Source organism: Rattus norvegicus, chromosome 4 (assembly GCF_021556685.1).
Source record: "Rattus norvegicus strain SHRSP/BbbUtx chromosome 4, alternate assembly SHRSP_T2T, whole genome shotgun sequence".
Taxonomy (NCBI): Eukaryota; Metazoa; Chordata; class Mammalia; order Rodentia; family Muridae; genus Rattus; species Rattus norvegicus.
Window position 1 is genome coordinate 130,814,134 of NC_141537.1, and position 19,574 is coordinate 130,833,707.

General features: G+C 44.5%; 1 protein-coding gene across 3 annotated transcripts in view; it reads right to left on the bottom strand.

Moving 5' to 3' along the window:
* Tafa4 (TAFA chemokine like family member 4) overlaps positions 1-19,574 on the bottom strand; it is a 233,082-nt gene that overhangs the window by 167,723 nt on the left and 45,785 nt on the right. For all 3 annotated transcript variants that reach the window (XM_087659337.1, NM_001443712.1, NM_001134700.1), the window contains 1 exon segment: positions 17,123-17,238. In XM_087659337.1, coding sequence (XP_087515463.1) covers positions 17,123-17,237 — 115 coding nt within the window. In that variant the 5' untranslated portion in view covers position 17,238.

Genomic DNA, 19,574 nt, shown 5'->3' on the forward strand with positions numbered 1-19,574 from the left:
AAGTGACCCCTGGGGGCTGTGTAAAGGAAACTTCTGAGGTAGGAGCTTCCTCTCCTCCATTCTCTGTCCTGGCCCAGGGCTAGTCAGTCTCCACCTCTGCTTTGTAGGATTCTTTGGGGTTCATTGTTTTGAGGTCCCCATTTCAGCAGTCTGATAGCCAAGGAGAATAGCACAGGTGTCTCTCTTCCACTCAGGCTGTGACAATTTCACCTCACTAAGACCCTCTGAGATACAGGAGACACTGCCACACCCAGTAATGATAATCTGTGGCTCAGAGTTGGATAACTTTGCTCAAAGTCATAAGGCCAGGTCCCTGTGTAGAAAAGACACAAACATTTTAATGTTGGATTAAATGAATGTTTGCTAGGCGAATCAGCTAGTTCCCTGAGATCAATGACACTGCTAGGTAAACATATTTATGCTATATATTTGCTCAGCAGATCTGTTTTTCATAGACAATACATGGGTAAATGTCAGCCTTATCATTCCAGGATCATCTCAAATTCTGAAATTAATAGAGTTTGAATTCAGGTTTCAATAGCTTCACTCTTAGTTCTGCTGTTACACACTGAGTCTGGAGTCAGGCTCACTGTCAAGATCAGGACACCATGAGACAAAAAGAAAGTCTGGTGACCTTGCTTCTGCCTGGAGAAATCAAGCAGAAGACAGAAACACAGACGCACAGACAGACATGCAAATGTATGCATGCTACATGCACACTATCAGAAGAATAAACCGTTGTTCATTGCCATTCTGACATTGGAGAACAGCATGGCCCAGACAATCCCTCAGGAGGGTTTCTGGGTTAAGTCCTTGAACAAGAAATAAGCAGAGAGAGGTGGTTAAGGGTTCAATTCCCAAAGCCCATCTGGCAGCTCACAACCATTTGTAACTCCAGTTCCATCTGATCCAGTGCCCTCTTCTGGCCTCTGCAGGCATGTGCTGCTCAGACATACATTCAGGCAAAACAGCCATACACATAAAATTTTAAAAATAAAGTCTTTAGAAGAGAGTACACTTCCAAGGAGGGAGAAGCGGAATAGAGCGAGGAATTGCTTAGCAGATCAACATGGCACCACCATGCAGAAAATTGAGGGTTCTGTTGACTTGGGTTTTGGTTTATTTTTAATGCACGTGTCTCTGGCTCTTTGAGTCATTTGCTGGGCAGGGGCTCGCTCAGAAACGCTGTCCACTCAGTGATGTTCCACACATTCCCAACCATCACATTTCTCCTCAGCATCTTCAACCTCCACCTAGGATCATCTTCCCACACTTGGAGTGCCGCTGCACCCGCCTTGTGCAGGCAGTGGGGTGGGAGTGGGGTGCCCCAGCCTTCTCTTTGCCAGCTTGTTTCTTCCATACACCAATTTTACAGCCTGTGCAGGAGGCTCTCCCAGACCCCACTCTCTGCCTCAGCACTGCAGATGCTTCCAACATACGGAAGGAGCTCCCAAGGTGTAAACCATTCTCTCCTCTTACGTAGGGTTTAATTCCCATGAGATTTTCTGAATGGCAATAACTCGATCACTAAGACCATCCCTTCTTAGTATTTATTACCTGAAACTGGTTCACACTTACTTGAAAGCTTTTGAATTGATAAAACTATAGAGTTGGGGAACAGAAAGAAGCAACATGTCCCTGTGTTCCTTTCTTAAGCTAAAATCACTAGACAGTACAGTGTCTAAAGCTGGACTCCGTGGAAGGGGCACAGAAACCTTGGCCAAGCACCTTAACCCTGTGCTTTTGGCTTTCAAACAGTTTAAATTACTCAGATCCCACTCACCCTTCTGCCACTTGATCCAGTAGCTATTGGAAGTCAGCGATGCCCTCGGCAGAGTTTCTCACTGAAAGGCTCTCTGCACAGCCATTTGCTTCATTTCCCGCCTATGTTCTAATCCTATTTTTCCTAAAACAAACTTCCCTATTGTTTCCACCTTTGGCTCCCTCCGCTACAAGTGAGAAACAGGTCAGCTGCCCAGCTGAACTAGCCCGGCTTGGTCAAGTGCACCCGAGCCTTTTAACTTGCCAACATTCAGATGCTCCCTCACCTCAAAGATGTCACCTATCACTGGGAGTTGTTTTTAACTATCGCAAACACTATCTTCCCACAGCCAATTAATCATTTCAAATGTGTTATTAGATGCCTCTTCAATACCACTATTTCTAGCATCCTATTCTGAGACCACCATATGGGCCAAAAATATTTAAAACATTCAAGCAACACCTAGGAAAACACAAAGCCTCATTCTTCCTTCCTGCCCCCTCCGTAGTCCCCTCCCTTCATGCCTTTACCAGTGGTTTTAGTTTCCTTACAGGGAACAAAGGACTCTGATTTCCTTGTAGAGCTCTGACATACAGATGAGGGAATGACCTGTGGCTTTTCAAACCCCAAATTGCAAGCTTTGCCGAGACGAGTTTACATGTATGGCTTGAAAGAAGAAAGATGAGGACTCTTCATCAGGAAGGAGAATGTTCTAACTACCAGAGAATTGCTCAAAGGCTGAAAGTCTGTTCTGCCTCCAAGATCAAAGGGAGGGAGAACACACCCTGCCCAGTAGGAAGTTCAAAAGCTTCCTCTTCCTTAGAGACAGTATGATTTTCCTATAATAAATAAATAATAAATAAATAAATAAGATTTTAAAAACCTTATAGAAAGGTATAGGGACTTTCCAATAAGAAAGGATAGGGAAAGTATAGAACATATACGTCCCTACAGAAAGTATAGAGAGAAAATCTTTCTCAATTGCCATGGGAGAAAGGACACAAATAAACCATGTTCAATTATCAGGTACTTCACCCCACCCACCATACCAAGGGCATGAATATGCAGCTGAGAACACAAAAGAAAATGAGCTTCAGTGCACTCTAACACAGTGGGTCTGCACTCTAACACAGTGGGTCTCAACCTGTGCGTCTCTACCCCTTTTGGGTTGAACATCAGATAACTATGTATATCAGATGGTTACATTATCATTCATGACAGTAGTAAAATTACAATTAGGAAGTAGTAATGAAATGATTTTATGATTGGGGGTCACGACAACATGAGGAACTGTATTAAAGGGTTGCAGCACTCGGAAAGTGGAGAACCACTAAAACCTGTTCCTTCCTCCTTGTAACAAGCACTGAGCTCATGATGAACACATCAAGAGGCCAACTGAGAAGAATCACACAGGGCCCAGGCACAGTTGGCAGAATCTCACACCAGAAATGGTTAGCAGCCAGGAGGAACCTGATTGGTGCAAAACAGAGAAAGGTTTTCACAGTCCTTCCAGAGACAGTGGTCACCACTGAGTCCTACTCTCCTTTGGTCATCAGAACTCAGAACCACTGAGATGGAGACTCATCACTTCATGGACCATAACAGTAACTTAACATGGGCCAGAATAGAATCCCCACTTTCCTTTTTCTCTAAACAAGTAGTTCTCTGTCTCTTACCACAGGGCCAAAAGGTAACTGATACATCTGCTAAATCAAAGACTTCCTAGGCTCCACCTTGCAAGATTCAGACACAATACAGCCATGGTGTTGTTTTGCCATTTTCCAGTATGATGGTGCCATCCCCCTCAGACCAATGAACAAACAAACAAGCACCCTCTCATGAATGCTTTTCCATTAATCCCCATCCCTCCATGCTTCCGTTGCTCTGGTCACATTTTTACCAGTTCCCTGGCTCAGAGTTGAACTTGTCTCGTCGTGGGGTAGCACAACATGAGAGGACAACAGAGGACAAGTAAGTTCTATTGAGAAGTAGGCTAACAGATCCTTGAAAGCCGGTTGGCAAGCAGCCCTCTGAAGGGTATTTTGTATCCTGGAAATGGGTCGATTTGGTACCACCAGTACGTAAATTAAGTTGGGATGAACCTGATTGGTTAATTTGAATGCATATGAAGGATTCTGATTGGTCAAAGGATGGGAAGGGAAAGTGCTAACTCAGAAAAATTCTACCCCAAAAATTCAACAAAGGCCCAGGGGGGAGGAGCAAACCAAGGGCATAAAAGAACAAGTGCTGGTGACCAGCCACATCCCAATAAGTCAGGGTTCTTTTGGATTTTAGTCTCTGAACTCTTGATTTGTTCCTGGAGATTAAATTTGATTTCATAGAGTTAACTATAAAATGCTATGTTCTTGGGATTGACTGCCAGGTTAGGTGGGCCATGGAGATAATTTTAGAGATGATAGAGATTACCTTGCACCTGAGACCCTAACTAGTGGACTGCAGAATGATGCTGTCTTGCTATTAATACCTAGCAATGTTATAGAATATGTTGCTGTAGAGATACCTGTTCATTAGCCAAGAAGTTATCTATGGGGCACAAGGAGGAGAAGTCCCTTTAAAACTGTATCATTGTAAGGCAGGGCCCTTAATGTCAGCACTGGAGGACAGGAGGGCAATTGAACCTCTGAGTTTAAAGCTACATTGGTCTACACAGCAAGTTCCACAACAGCTGGGGTTCCAGGGTGAGTCCCTGTCTCAGATAAATTAAATAAATAAAACTGCATCATTGGGCTTCACTCCAGGGACAAAAGCCATATAGGTCAAAGTAAGCTTCCTGTAGACAAGTTTTAGAGTTGTACCTGAACTTTGGGTCACAGTCTCAAACAATTCAAGCAACCAAATTCACAGTAAAAAAAAAAAAAAAAAAAAAAAAAAAAAAAACAGGAAAAGCAGATTTATTCAATGTGACCACACTGAGAAGGGCAGAGATCCAGGGCCCCGCCTCCCCCACAATGGCATCCTTGAGGCCCTGACTGGAAGTTACTTACAGTTTTGATAAAGGGCAGAGTCACAGTACATAGACAATCCTGGTCAAGGCATTTCCTGCCCTCCACTGATCCACCAAGGGTCTCCTGGAAGGTGGGTCTGATTCATTGTAAATCTGTTTGCGTGGGGGATGAAGGGGGCGTTCTCTTTAGACTTTCTGTTGTCCTGGCTTGAGGTTCTTGGGGGATTTCAGTTCCTTCAGGACAATTGTCTCAGAATGATAGCAAAATGAGGAACTCTTTACAATATCTTGGTCCTATCCAGGCAATCTCAATCTCTCTCTCTTCTCCCTTTTTCTCTCCCTCGTCCCCCCCCCCTCTCTCTTTCTCTCTCACATACACACATTTCTGCACATTCCATTTCAAATTATTTTACCTTGACTCTTTCCTTAGAAATATGTTGTCGCACAGGCCAGTGTGATGCCTTTGTGGGTAAAGTTACTTTCCACCAAGCCTGATGACCAGAGTGCAGTCCTTGGGACCCACAGGGCAGAAGGAGAGAACCAACTCACACAAGATGCTCTCTGACCTCCACACAAATGCTTCCACACACACAATGAATGAATTGATCAACTAATTAATGTAAAAAAATGTGATCTGCTGTCACAGAAAATTCACACACAACTCGAAGACCCGAACCTCTTCCTGTTCTCCATAAGGTGTGGTGGAAGCCCTGCTTATCTGGCACTAAAATCTAGCAGATGCTTTGAAGAAGAAAAACAATAAAGAAGAAAGAAGAAGAAATACATATATGTAAGAATAAATACATATATGTAAGAGGAACTAGTGAGATGAAGGGGCATGGGTAATGTACTCCATAAACCGGGAAAATATCAATACCTTAAATTCTAACACTTAAGAATACAATGCTAAGAATCAATTCACTAGCCACGTGTAGTGGCCCAAGCCTTTAATCCCAGCACTCAGGAAACAGAAGCAGCAGATCTCTGTGAGCTCAAGTGAGCTCAAGGCCAGTGTGGTCTAAGTAGCAAACTCCAGGCCAGCCAGGAGTACACAGTAAGATGCAGTCTCGAAAACAATAACAATAACAAAAAATTTCATCAACTTCAATTATTGTCTGTAGTCATTGGTAGTCACGTCCTATTATCGATTTTTCTGGAGACAAGGGTCACGTGTTCATTTTAAATGTATGTTATTTAAAAACATATTAGCAAAATTAAATCTACTGGTTTCTTTGTTGTTTTAAAAAAGAAAGGGGGTGGGAGGGTGGAGCGCTATTAGTTACTCTAAGCCTCTCCTGCCCCCTAGTGTCAAAACTTGAGCAATGCAAGAAAATCTTTTTGAAACGGAAATGACAGCAGCTGAAATATGCAGCCTTGTCATTGGGAAAATTAACGCGAAGAGTTACATACAATTACGGAAATTACAATTTCCATAAAAATGATGAAGTGTAAGTGAGCCAGGTCACAGAAGATCCGCAGAGTGACTGACTGAGGCACAGGGCACTATCACAAAGCAAGCAGTACTCTTCAAAGAAATCAAAAAGTTAAAAATAACAAAAAGCGCCAAGCCAACGTTACCTTGTGCTCTGTATTGACTTTTATAATAGATAAAACAACAAAAAACTGGAAGTCCTCCATCCACATAAAGAGCACAGAGCCACCAGGAAACCGATGTCATTGAAACAGAGAAGGAAGGTGGTGCTCAATGAAGGACACCAGCATGTCCTGTGAGCTCCCTAAACCGAGGAAACCCTCTGTACTCTCAGGCATCAGCTGACTGGCTCCCTCTTTCGACCCCAGGACAGTAGTTTTAGCCTCTTTCACTATCCCCAACCTTTAGAAGATGGGCCGCCTGAACCTCAAAGAGGTTTCCGGGTTCCCCTAAGATTGAAACAACTGAAGCGAGAGATCTGCTGCCAGTGTGGCCCTGCGCCCAGCAGAGGCGAGCAGCACGTGCCAGCTCCCAAGTAGAAAGGCACCGCAGACCTTCCGTGGTTCTCTGTATCTACCCGGCTCTAGGCACCGGTGTTTATACAAACGGAAAGCTACTTTCTTCCTTTCATCAGTTTTCCCAAGACAATGATAAACAGGCGTGTTTTTTTTTTTTCCTTATAGACCATAAAGCTTCAACCTCTGAAGATGCCTTGCACATCTCCCCCAGGGAGCACATAGCTTCTAGCCACTCCTCTGGTGCAGGACCTCACAGAGTCTGTCATCCGCATACTTCTAACTAGGAAAACAGCCTCTGCTTCTGGTGCATTTGCTGTGCCCTAGACCTTCCACCTGTTTGTCCTCATTTCCTCGTTCCCATAACCTGATGGATGGTAAGTGCAACCACTGTCCCATTGTACAGATGACGAAACACATCCAGAAGGGTTGTGTGGCCTGGATAGGGTCACACAGCCAAGATGGGCCAGAGCTAGAGCCATGTTTGACCCCAGCCCCTAGTACTTGGTTTCCTGTACTGTCTGGTTGTTGGGTGTGCTCTAGTTTTTCTGGGTCTTTCTGTGAAGAGTATGCTGAGTAGACATCAAACAGGCACCACCGCATTCAGTCAGACAGCGCACGCATGTCGAACATAGCACTGGGGAAATGGAACTATTAAAAATGAGCAAAGAAACCCGTGGCACCCAAATCTCCAACTGCCTCCCTTCAGTCAGAAAAGCAACTGTCTGTTTTTAAAGGTGAAAAAAAAAATGCCAGACATCCCCTAGAGACAATTCCTATGGACTTAGGAAGCTTTGTGTCCGTACGTTACCATGGTTACCAAGGACCAAACTTTCACAGGGGCCTTTAAACAGTTAATTCCATCAGTCTCTTGGGTTTCAGGAAGCGCCTCCCAGCCTACAGCCTTCCGAAGACGTTGTTTGCTGCCCTCTTGTGGAGAAAAGAGATTACTGACCAGGAAAAAGCCAAAATGGTGGATTAAAAAATTGAGAAGGGGAACCGGCGGAGGGGGGAGGGGACTACTTTCCAATTAAGAGGACTCACCCTGAGAACTGACTCCCTCCTTGCTCCAGGCAACCAGAGATCTGTGTGTGTTCTCTTGCCAATCAAGATGGCCAACTGAATTGCGAAACACCAGGGGGATCAGGACCTTTTGTGGTTTTTATTTCTTCAAAACACAACTCCCAGACTCTTGCAAAAGTTTGCAGTGTCATTTGCCTTAAGGAAAGAGTCTTAATGGCTGACTTTGAATATCAGGTGAGTATTCTTATTTAATTATCATCATATATTTATTATCCTAAATGATAGCTCTTTTATACTTTGCCCATACTCACCCCCAAACCCCATTACATACATGCTTTCTAATTCTTGAACTAAAAAAAAAAAAAATTGAACAATTAACAATGTCTTCTTCCAAAGGCATTCATACACCCCCACCTTCTTCCTCTGCTCCTGTCTTAGCCTGCTGAGTGGACAGGGTTTAGAAAACACCTCCTTTGTTATACACAATGACCAACAAGCCATGAGCTTAGTTAGGTAGGAGGGTTTGGGATGAGACAACTCTTCTCGCTGACAAGCTTTAGCAGAAAGGGCAAGAAGGCCAGGGTGGAGAGTGAACTCTGGAAAGCTTCATTCAAGATGGTGAAATAAGTGTACGGGACAAACAAGCTACCTCAGAGAAAGCCCTCACTTACAGAGACACAGCCAAGGTAAGTAAAACCAGCATGGTCCACTCCCATCGTTACACAGGCAATCCTGGTCCAAAAGCCGCCTGTGCCTCCCTATGAAACTAAAGCATACACCACTCTGTAGAGATTTAGGATGTTAATAAGATGTGGGACACGTGGTGGTACGTGTAGAACTACACGGAACAAAGCCATACATGGAAAAGCTTACAGTATGCGAATGAGCCAAAAAGTACCTCTGCCCCTGACATAAAGGCCACAATCCTAGCATTTTCAGCAAATGGTGCTGGTTCAACTGGAGGGCAACATGTAGAAGAATGCAGATCGATCCATGCTTATCACCCTGTACAAAGCTTAAGTCCAAGTGGATCAAGGACCTCCACATCAAACCAGATACACTCAAACTAATAGAAGAAAAACTAGGGAAGCATCTGGAACACATGGGCACTGGAAAAAATTTCCTGAACAAAACACCAATGGCTTATGCTCTAAGATCAAGAATCGACAAATGGGATCTCATAAAACTGCAAAGCTTCTGTAAGGCAAAGGACACTGTGGTTAGGACAAAACGGCAACCAACAGATTGGGAAAAGATCTTTACCAATCCTACAACAGATAGAGGCCTTATATCCAAAATATACAAAGAACTCAAGAAGTTAGACCGCAGGGAAACAAATAACCCTATTAAAAAATGGGGTTCAGAGCTAAACAAAGAATTCACAGCTGAGGAATGCCAAATGGCTGAGAAACACCTAAAGAAATGTTCAACATCTTTAGTCATAAGGGAAATGCAAATCAAAACAACCCTGAGATTTCACCTCACACCAGTGAGAATGGCTAAGATCAAAAACTCAGGTGACAGCAGATGCTGGCGAGGATGTGGAGAAAGAGGAACACTCCTCCATTGTTGGTAGGATTGCAGACTGGTACAACCATTCTGGAAATCAGTCTGGAGGTTCCTCAGAAAATTGGACATTGAACTACCCGAGGACCCAGCTATACCTCTCCTGGGCATATACCCAAAAGATGCCCCAACATATAAAAAGGACACGTGCTCCACTATGTTCAAAGCAGCCTTACTTATAATAGCCAAAAGCTGGAAAGAACCCAGATGGCCTTCAACAGAGGAATGGATACAGAAAATGTGGTACGTCTACACAATGGAATATTACTCAGCTATCAAAAACAATGACTTTATGAAATTCGTAGGCAAATGGTCGGAACTGGAAAATATCATCCTGAGTGAGCTAACCCAATCACAGAAAAACACACATGGTATGCACTCATTGATAAGTGGCTATTAGCCCAAATGCTTGAATTACCCTAGATGCCTAGAACAAATGAAACTCAAGACGGATGATCAAAATGTGAATGCTTCACTCCTTCTTTAAAAGGGGAACAAGAATACCCTTGGCAGGGAAGAGAGAGGCAAAGATTAAAACAGAGACTGAAGGAACACCCATTCAGAGACTGCCCCACATGTGGCCCATACATATACAGCCATCCAATTAGACAAGATGGATGAAGCAAAGAAGTGCAGGCCGACAGGAGCCTGATGTAGATCGCTCCTGAGAGACACAGCCAGAATACAGCAAACACAGAGGCGAATGCCAGCAGCAAACCACTGAACTGAGAATAGGACCCCCGTTGAAGGAATCAGAGAAAGAACTGGAAGAGCTTGAAGGGGCTCGAGACCCCATATGTGCAACAATGTCAAGCAACCAGAGCTTCCAGGGACTAAGCCACTACCTAAAGACTATACATGGACTGACCCTGGACTCTGACCTCATAGGTAGCAATGAATATCCTAGTAAGAGCACCAGTGGAAGGGGAAGCCCTGGGTCCTGCTAAGACTGAACCCCCAGTGAACTAGATTATTGGGGGGAGGGTGGCAATGGGGGGAGGATGGGGAGGGGAACACCCATAAGGAAGGGGAGGAGGAGGGATTAGGGGGATGTTTGCCCGGAAACCAGGAACGGGAATAACACTCGAAATGTAAATAAGAAATACTCAAGCTAATAAAAAATAAATAAATAAATAAATAAATAAATAAATAAATAGGCCACAATTCTTTGCCAATGGGCCCTCAGAAATCTAAACCCTTCCTATTATCAGCCCACATCCCCACACTCAGAAGTACACCGTCTCTTCATAAACTGCTTCTTCCTGCTGCAATTCCATTTCTGATCAATCCTTTGTTCCGAGACAGAATAACCTGGCACCCCAATATCAGCCAATGTCCCTGGGATAGTCAGGAGCCTTTCTGGACCGCCATAGCCGGGTCCCTGTGGTTTACTTTACAATTGTATTCCACTGCCCCATGTCCCTTGACACATGTGCAGTGGGGTGAAGATAGAGGAGTTAGTTCCACATCATCTCAGGTCACAGCCTTCCCCTCTCCTGGCCTCGGAGTTTCCCATCACCTAGGGGTTGATAAGAAAAATGACACTCAGATCCAGGAGATGGGTCAGTGGTTAAGAGCATTGGCTACTCTTCCGGAGGATCCAAGTTTTGTTCCCAGACCCCACATGGCAGCTCACAGACACCTGTAACTCCAGTTCCAGAGGATTCTGACTTCTGAGGGCAGTGCATGCTCGTGGTACACAGACGTACATGTAAGCAAAGTACCATATACATAAAATAAAAATAAATAAAAAGCCAATGCCATAGAGCCACTGAAAGTCATTAACCCCTGATGGTCATTAAGAAAAAATGTCCGAAAAGGAGTAGGAATTGGAGAAGAAGCAAGGATGAGTATCATCCCAATCCCCTGGGACTGGGTCCTCAATTTATAAAGAGCTTCCACTAATCAACAAGTAAACAAGGAATGTAACCGAAAGGAAAACAGACACAGGATAAAAATAAAATTTTTTAACCTCTTACATCTTGGGTAGACAGAGAGACAGAAGCAAAGACAGATGGAGGGTGGGTGGAGAGATACCAGGTCCCAGTACAGTGCTGGAAAATCCAAGACAACAGTGCCCAGAGTCATAAACATTAGCATTAGCTCTAACTCCGGTGCTGGGCTGGAGGTGTGCATACATTGGAGGACCTAAAAGGCACTCTGGGGATCACTCGGCACAGACTCACATCTTCCTGAGCCTGCAGCTACAGTATGCACCCATCCTCCCTCTATGGCAGATGTGGTTGGGCATCTGTGCCCTAGCCAGTGGCAAGGAAGTAAAGGGCTGCTGCTATCCACACCTCGGCCTGCCTCATTTCCATGAATCAAGTCAACACTTCCTGGCTTCCCTGGTCTCCCAGGAGCCAGCTGTAGCTGAGAGCAGAAGAGTTCCCACCCATATGGGCCCTGAAACACTGCTAACGGAGGTGCCTGAGATAATGAGCTGCTGCTCGTGAGCAAGAAATGACATTTTTGTTTGAACCATATTTGTTCTGGTTTGTTCGTTTGCCCCAGCAATTAGCATCTTCACACGTACTAACTTACATTCCACTAACATTTCTCTCCATCAGGATGTGTGTCCTTGTACATGTCTGATAACAAATTAGCCAGCACTGGGGTGGCCAAATGACTGATGGTACTCCCATACAGTAGATAAACATAAATCACCAAATGACTGATGGTACGCCCATACAGTAGATAAACATAAGTCACCAATTGACTGATGGTACACCCATACAGTAGATGAACATAAATCACCAAATGACTGATGGTACGCCCATACAGTAGATAAACATAAGTCACCAAATGACTGATGGTACGCCCATACAGTAGATGAACATAAAGCACCAAATGACTGATGGTACGCCCATACAGTAGATGAACATAAGTCACCAAATGACTGATGGTACGCCCATACAGTAGATGAACATAAAGCACCAAATGACTGATGGTACGCCCATACAGTAGATGAACATAAGTCACCAAATGACTGATGGTACGTCCATACAGTAGATGAACATAAAGCACCAAATGACTGATGGTACGCCCATACAGTAGATGAACATAAAGCACACCAGAGAGGAACAGATGCCAGCAAACATCTACCATCTGAAGACCTCCAAACTCTTTTGTTAAGTGGAAAAGAGCAAGTTACAAAAGTTGATATGCAGCATGATAGAATATGCCTGTGTGTACACATGTTCTTTTTTGCAGAATAGCCAACAAAAGGAGGATACCTTTTTCATGCTTACCTAAATTATTTGGGCTTTTTACTGCCAGTGTAAAACTTTACAGCAGACCACATGGTGACAAATGAACAAAATTAGTTGGCCTGTTCATAAATAGTTTCGTGCCCACTGCTTTACAGGAATGGGGGCACAGCTTATGTGACCTCCAGAAGGCTAAAACTTACTTGGGATTCAGACGTCCTCACTCTGGACAGGTGAAATGCAGCATGAAGATCAAAAAAGGAATGTGGAGGTCTTCGTGGCTAGGCATGTTGCCTCTATAAAAGATGGCTATTCAGGTAGCACAAAACATCAACTCTAAAACAGAGTCACTGTGAGGCAAAGATAAGCCCTGATCCCATTGGTGGTCAGTTAAAGAGTGATGGGCATTAAAAATTCCAGAGATTAAAAACAGAGGGCTTCCAAGAGCCAGAGGATGCCACAGATGGGGCACGTGTGCCAGGAAACCAAAGGAACTCATCTGTATAGAAATTCCAGGTTAGTGTCTGTTCTTCAGCAGGCTTACCCATGGCCACACTCAACGCCCTTACCATCCCTTCTGATAGTCCAACTTTTGCTGGAATGCAAGACACTGCCTTTCTTGGGAACAATTCTGTTCTTCAGAGTTAGCTATAGAATTCTCCAGCTCCTGACTTTGGAGTTACGTAGGAAACAAGGATTATCACCGATAACATGGGAGGGTTGGCCTATTTATCAACTGAGCCATCTCCCCGGCCCTCTTCCTTAAAGTTTTAATTTCTCTTTACCACCCACCCCTCTCCAGCCCGATGCCTGGAAATCTGCTGATAATACACACTTTGCTACACTTTCCCAAGCTCTACCCTAGAAAACAGATGAGCATTAAACAGATGAGATTAATGACTTCAAGTGCCCAAGCCCCCTAAATGAACTCATCAAAAGACACAGCACAATAACCAGCTACCTATAGCTGCTCCAGAACACCCGAGTGCTATTGATTTTATTCTGATTCCCCAAAACTTCAGTCATTATTTTTCTCATCTTCAAACTGTCACTTGAGGGGAGAAAATTGAGTTGTGAGAGATTTAAGAAATTATCTTGAGCCTAAAACTGCAACAACCCTTAGCACGCCAGAGTAAGGGAACGGAGAACATGGCATATCTGTCTTGGGGGCGGGCTATCCCATCAATCAAATTTCTCACACATAGAGGCCTGTGGACAGGAGGATTTACATTTCTGACATGTGCATCAAACTTTACTTTCTTGGGGCCAGGGGAGACTCTGGGTCTACATCAGACCCAGCATGCCACACCAGCCCCATGCAGCAACCGTCGCCCATCTCAGGGTTAGCTGTCACAAAATCCCTGTCACCCAGTAAAATCAAAACTCTCGAGGCTTGTAATTTATCAGTCAGATTTATATCAGTAAATTCTCAACCCACAAAATGCCCAAACAAAGAACTCAGAGCCAGGTGATTCTGATATAAGCTGCCCACTTTGATTGGACAAATTGTCCTGTAATAATCCACTCCTTATATGATATTCATAGCTACCTGTGGCTATTTAAAGCCACACAGATCTGGGTCTTGCTTCTCTCCCTCCATTTTCCTTCCTCCTCCCTTCTCCATACTCTGTCCTGAAATTCCCAGTCTGCCTTTCTTTTTTCACTGCCCAATCACAGGCTCTTGCCTTACCTTGTGCCTACCCTCACCTACTTACAGACAACAATCTACAATTCACTTTTTCTACTTTGACTTTTTTTTTTTTTGGTTCTTTTTTTCGGAGCTGGGGACCGAACCCAGGGCCTTGCGCTTACTTTGACTTTTAAAATGACATTTTGAAAAAAAAAGGTGTGTGTGTGTGTGTGGTATGAGTTGTATCCACTGGTGCTGACATTACAGGCAGTTGTGACCTTCTATATAAGTACTGGAAACTAACCACATGTCCTCTGCAAGACTAGTAAGCCCTCTCTTTTCTCCAGCCCCTCAATTGGCTCATACAGCAAAAGTCCAAACATAGCCCCTGCCTTAGACCCCTACAGGGTCTCTCTATACCATGTAGGCTGGCTTTGAGCTCACAATCTTCCTGCTATAGTCAAGTACAATAGGATATTATGACTATAGTCCAAGCTACTCTGAGGGCTGGGACAAGGTGACCACTTGAGCCTCAAATGTTTGGGGCTAATATGGGGAACACTGTGGCTTGGATTGAAAGATACTTCACAGACTGCGTATTTGGATGCTTGATCCCCAGCTCGGTGGCACTCTTTGGGACACTTGTGGGACCACTGGAGGATGGCACTGAGCTGGGGGGAAGTGGATCACTTTAGGCGGGGCATAGGGTTTATGGCCCTTTCTTGGTTCCAGCCCTTTTTCTCTCTGCTTCCTGAGCCCCTGAGATGCAAGCAAACAGCTGCCTCGTGTTCCCACCGCCGCCACGATGCCCTGCTGTCTACCTACCACAGTGATGCCCCACTGCCCCCTTCCCATACCTGATAAACTACACCTCCCAGTTCTCCTTCCCTTAAGTTGCTTTTGGGCAATATTCTATCACATCAATGAGAAGAGAGTAACTAATGAAGCAATAGAATACATATCAAAATCCCTACTCAAAATAAGAACTGCCCTACATGCAGAACCTACATTTAAATAGATACCCACATGTGGCAACATATTCATGACACAAAGGAGCAAATACTTTTCTGGGGGATATTTTTATCATCAGTTGTGAGACTATGAGTATATGGTGCTAGGCTAAGTGTATTATACTACTGAACCAGACTGACTTGGAAAACCCCCAAAGACAGTGAGAAAATAAATACTCCCCACTAAATCACCAAAGTAAGCTGTGAGCCAGCTAGAGTCTTGGTTCCTTATCAGACATGCGTGGTTTTATTTGTCCAGCATACGGTTTTCAGTATGTGATCTGGCAGTTTGGAGAGGTATCTGGATGATAAACCATATCCTGTGGTTTATAAATAAAGATGAAAAACTCTGGGGCTAGAGCTCAGTGGTAGAGGGTATGAGGTGATAGCTTCAATCCCCAATACTAGAGAAAAAAGGAAAAAGGCAATGTTGAACATTTGCCAATATCATAGTTGGTCACATCCTCTTCCTGAGTTCAAAATCTCATGCTACATCTGGCTCCAATGAGCACTTCCATCCATGTATGCTGTGGCCTCCAGTCACCACACCAGGACTTTACCAACCTGCCTTTGGTCAGGAACTAAAATCTTTCAGCATCATAGAACTCCTAGATGCACCAGCACGGTCAGGCCATAGTGATTAGGATCCAGGTTTCTGGGCCTGTTGTGACACACAGCACTATGGATGGTGGAGATCAAGGGCTTCTTCATGGCGGGTGGGAGACAGACAAAAGACCAGAAGGGAAACGACTTCCAGGGATGATGGGGAACTCAGGAGAAACAAGATAAACATTACATTTCCTCTCATGTGCAGAATGAACTTAAGTACGCCTGTGTACCTGCACAGATGCAGATAGGACTTGAAAGCAAGAGGGGCTATTTGCAGGGAAGAAAGGGCATAACAAGAGAAGGTGAAAGGGTCACCAAAGGGTAGTAGGGTGGCAATTATGAACAAAGCACAATGACAATTACATCATGAGACCTGTTATTTTGCACAATGCTATAACCTTAATTTTAAAGGGCTATGTACCATTGCACTGAATAAGGGGACCCCAATGGAGAAGTTAGAGAAAAGACTGAAGGAGCTAAAGGAGTTTGCAACCCCATAGGAAGAATAACAATATCAACCAACCAGACCCCACCAGAGCTCCCAGGGACTAAACCACCAACCAGTGAGTACATATGGAGGGACCCATGGCTCCAGACACATATGTAGCAGAGGATAGCATCATCTGGCATCAGTAGGAAGAGAAGCCCTTGGTCCTGTGAAGGCTCATTTCCCCAGTGTAGGGGAATGCCAGGGCATTGAGGTGGGAGTGGTTGGCTGGGAGTGGGAGCATCTTCGTGGAAGCAGGGGGGAGGGGGCATGGAGAAGGGGGAAAGGGAAGAACATTTGAAATGTAAATACATAAAATACTCAAGAAAAATAAAATTATAAAAAAATTAAATAGAAAAAAAAGCAGTATACAGACATGAATTTCACTAGAAATTACCAGAACAACTATCTCTCCAGGTTTCAACACACTTCCCTCTGAGGCTCATGAAAATGCACAGGTTACCCCTGCTGTCTCTTTACTTTGTCATTTCTTCTCTTCTCTCCTCAGTTATGCCTATCATTCAGAAAGGGTCCTAAGTTACTGGAAAGGTCCTCTCAGGATAGCCCTGAGTCAGCTGAGATCCAAACTTGACCCTGAATTCCAGGGAACTACAGGAATGTCTGCACTCAACAGAGTACTATTGACTTCCTGACATTCGGAGAAAAAAAACACGACTAATACAGAAGCACCAGCAGAGTAAAAGCTAAAACTCCAAAGAGATGCTAGATAACACCTTGTAAAGAAGCCCAGAACAGCCCTGCTCCAGAGAAAGCCATCAGCCCCTGTCTGTCCATGGCTCTGCCTCACCAGCCAAAGTGCTTGTCAATCACCTGTGTCTAACGTGTGGACTCTGGTGTGCCCAAGTGTTTTATTAATCGATCTCAGCAGTGCATAATAAGCTTAAACGGCTTACCTGCATGTCCCCGGAGGTGCTGGCTCGAGGCGGACATCAGCTTACAGCAGACCATTAACATGTAGGCCAGAACCAGCCAGTGAGACAGCAGCACCCACTTAGTGCAGACTCTCATCCTGGGGAGGAACAGGATCCCAGTCAGTAAGGACAAGGAAGGCCAACCTCTCTGGCCACTCCCCAGGCAGGGAAGCAGAGAGGAACTGATGAAGAACCTCAACATGTCTATCCTTCGTCCTCCCTCCCCCAGGAAAACAGCAAACCCATCAACTTCAGTTGGCCCCGAGCATTGACTTGGGTTTCAGCAAATGTCTTTAATAATAAAGGGTGTTCTCAGTTAACGCCACACCATCATAAGAGTCTGCTTAGGAGTCCCCACAGAACAGCTAAAGCTGGGGACATATTCTACCATATTTCAAAGTGTAGACAGAACATGCTACTTGAGAACAAGAGTCCTTCTCAAATAGACTACACAGACTATGTCAATGCCCCCACAAAACTTGGGCACATGTAGCCCAAGAGCTCTGGGGTTCTCTGCCTTTATATTAAGAACCTCTATTCCTGAAGATATGATTTCCAGTTCACTATAAACTCAGAATTAGGTAGGGAAAACCAGACGGTCTAAAAATGGTGTATGGGGACTCACATCTTAATTCCAGACCCAAGAGGCTGAGATAAGAGTATCACTGAGTTCAGAGTCAGCATTGACTCTTTAATGTCCAAACTAGCCTGGGCTACAGAGAGAGTGCCCGTTATCAAAAATGGAAACAAACGGAAGTAAAAATAAATTGTCATCATATGGATAGACGGTTTTTAAAGAGTTCTCCAAAGCAATTCCATCCACAATTAGCTACACCCTTCATTCAAAAACAAAATGAACAAATGAAAAGGCCACCAGGGGCTAAAGAGATGGCTCAGCAGGGAGGCCAGTAAGTGTGAAGATGAGGACCTGAGTTGGTATCACAGCATCGCAGAAACAGAAAAGCCAGATGTGGACACACACACACACACACACACACCTGTAACTCCAGTGTTGTGTGAGGCAGAAATGGTTAGACCCCTGGGGCTTGCTGGGTCCCAGTCTAGCTTCAGGTTTGGTAAGAGACTCTGTCTCAAGGGAATAAGGCAAAGAACGGTAGAACAGGACATCCAGAGTCCTCCTCCTGCATGTGTGCAAACAGGCATACATGCTTGCACATTCATAAGCACATGTACAGCACACACACACACATACACACACACACACACACACACACACACTCTCTCTTAAGAGAAAAACGGACTATCAAAAAGCTCCTAGTTTTATGACTTATAAATATTGTAAGGAAAGGAAAGTTGACTCACTGTTGCATTAAATAATAAAAAATGATGTGCCATCCCACACTGCACCGGGCACCGGTGGGCCAAATGGCACCAATGAGGTGTTCTTGGAAGACTCTCTGACCCTTTGCTCTGAAATCTCTGCACCGGGTTTGCTAAGTTCCCATGGTGGCTCACTGCCACACCAGCCCCATGCAGCAACCGCCGCCCATCTCAGGGTTAGCTGTCACAAAATCCCTGTCACCCAGTAAAATCAAAACTCTCGAGGCTTGTAATTTATCAGTCAGATTTATATCAGTAAATTCTCAACCCACAAAATGCCCAAACAAAGAACTCAGAGCCAGGTGATTCTGATATAAGCTGCCCACTTTGATTGGACAAATTGTCCTGTAATAATCCACTCCTTATATGATATTCATAGCTACCTGTGGCTATTTAAAGCCACACAGATCTGGGTCTTGCTTCTCTCCCTCCATTTTCCTTCCTCCTCCCTTCTCCATACTCTGTCCTGAAATTCCCAGTCTGCCTTTCTTTTTTCACTGCCCAATCACAGGCTCTTGCCTTACCTTGTGCCTACCCTCACCTACTTACAGACAACAATCTACAATTCACTTTTTCTACTTTGACTTTTAAAATGACATTTTGAAAAAAAAAGGTGTGTGTGTGTGTGTATGTATGTGTCTGTGTGTGTGTCTGTGTGTCTGTGTGTGTGTCTCTGTGTGTGTATGTGTCTGTGTGTATGTGTGTCTGTGTGTGTGTGTCTGTGTGTGTGTGTGTGTCTGTGTGTGTGTGTGTGGTATGAGTTGTATCCACTGGTGCTGACATTACAGGCAGTTGTGACCTTCTATATAAGTACTGGAAACTGACCACATGTCCTCTGCAAGACTAGTAAGCCCTCTCTTTTCTCCAGCCCCTCAATTGGCTCATACAGCAAAAGTCCAAACACAGCCCCTGCCTTAGAACTCTGCCCAAACAAGTGGATGTCCAAGTCCCTCCCAAAAGTCAGGGTAGCGTTTGCCTACAACCTACACACTTCCAATATAGCAGTGTATTTCCTGTATAACTCTATGGCTCTTCACCACACACCACTTGAACAAACACACACTTCCTCTGTAACGAACAGCACACCCCTTAT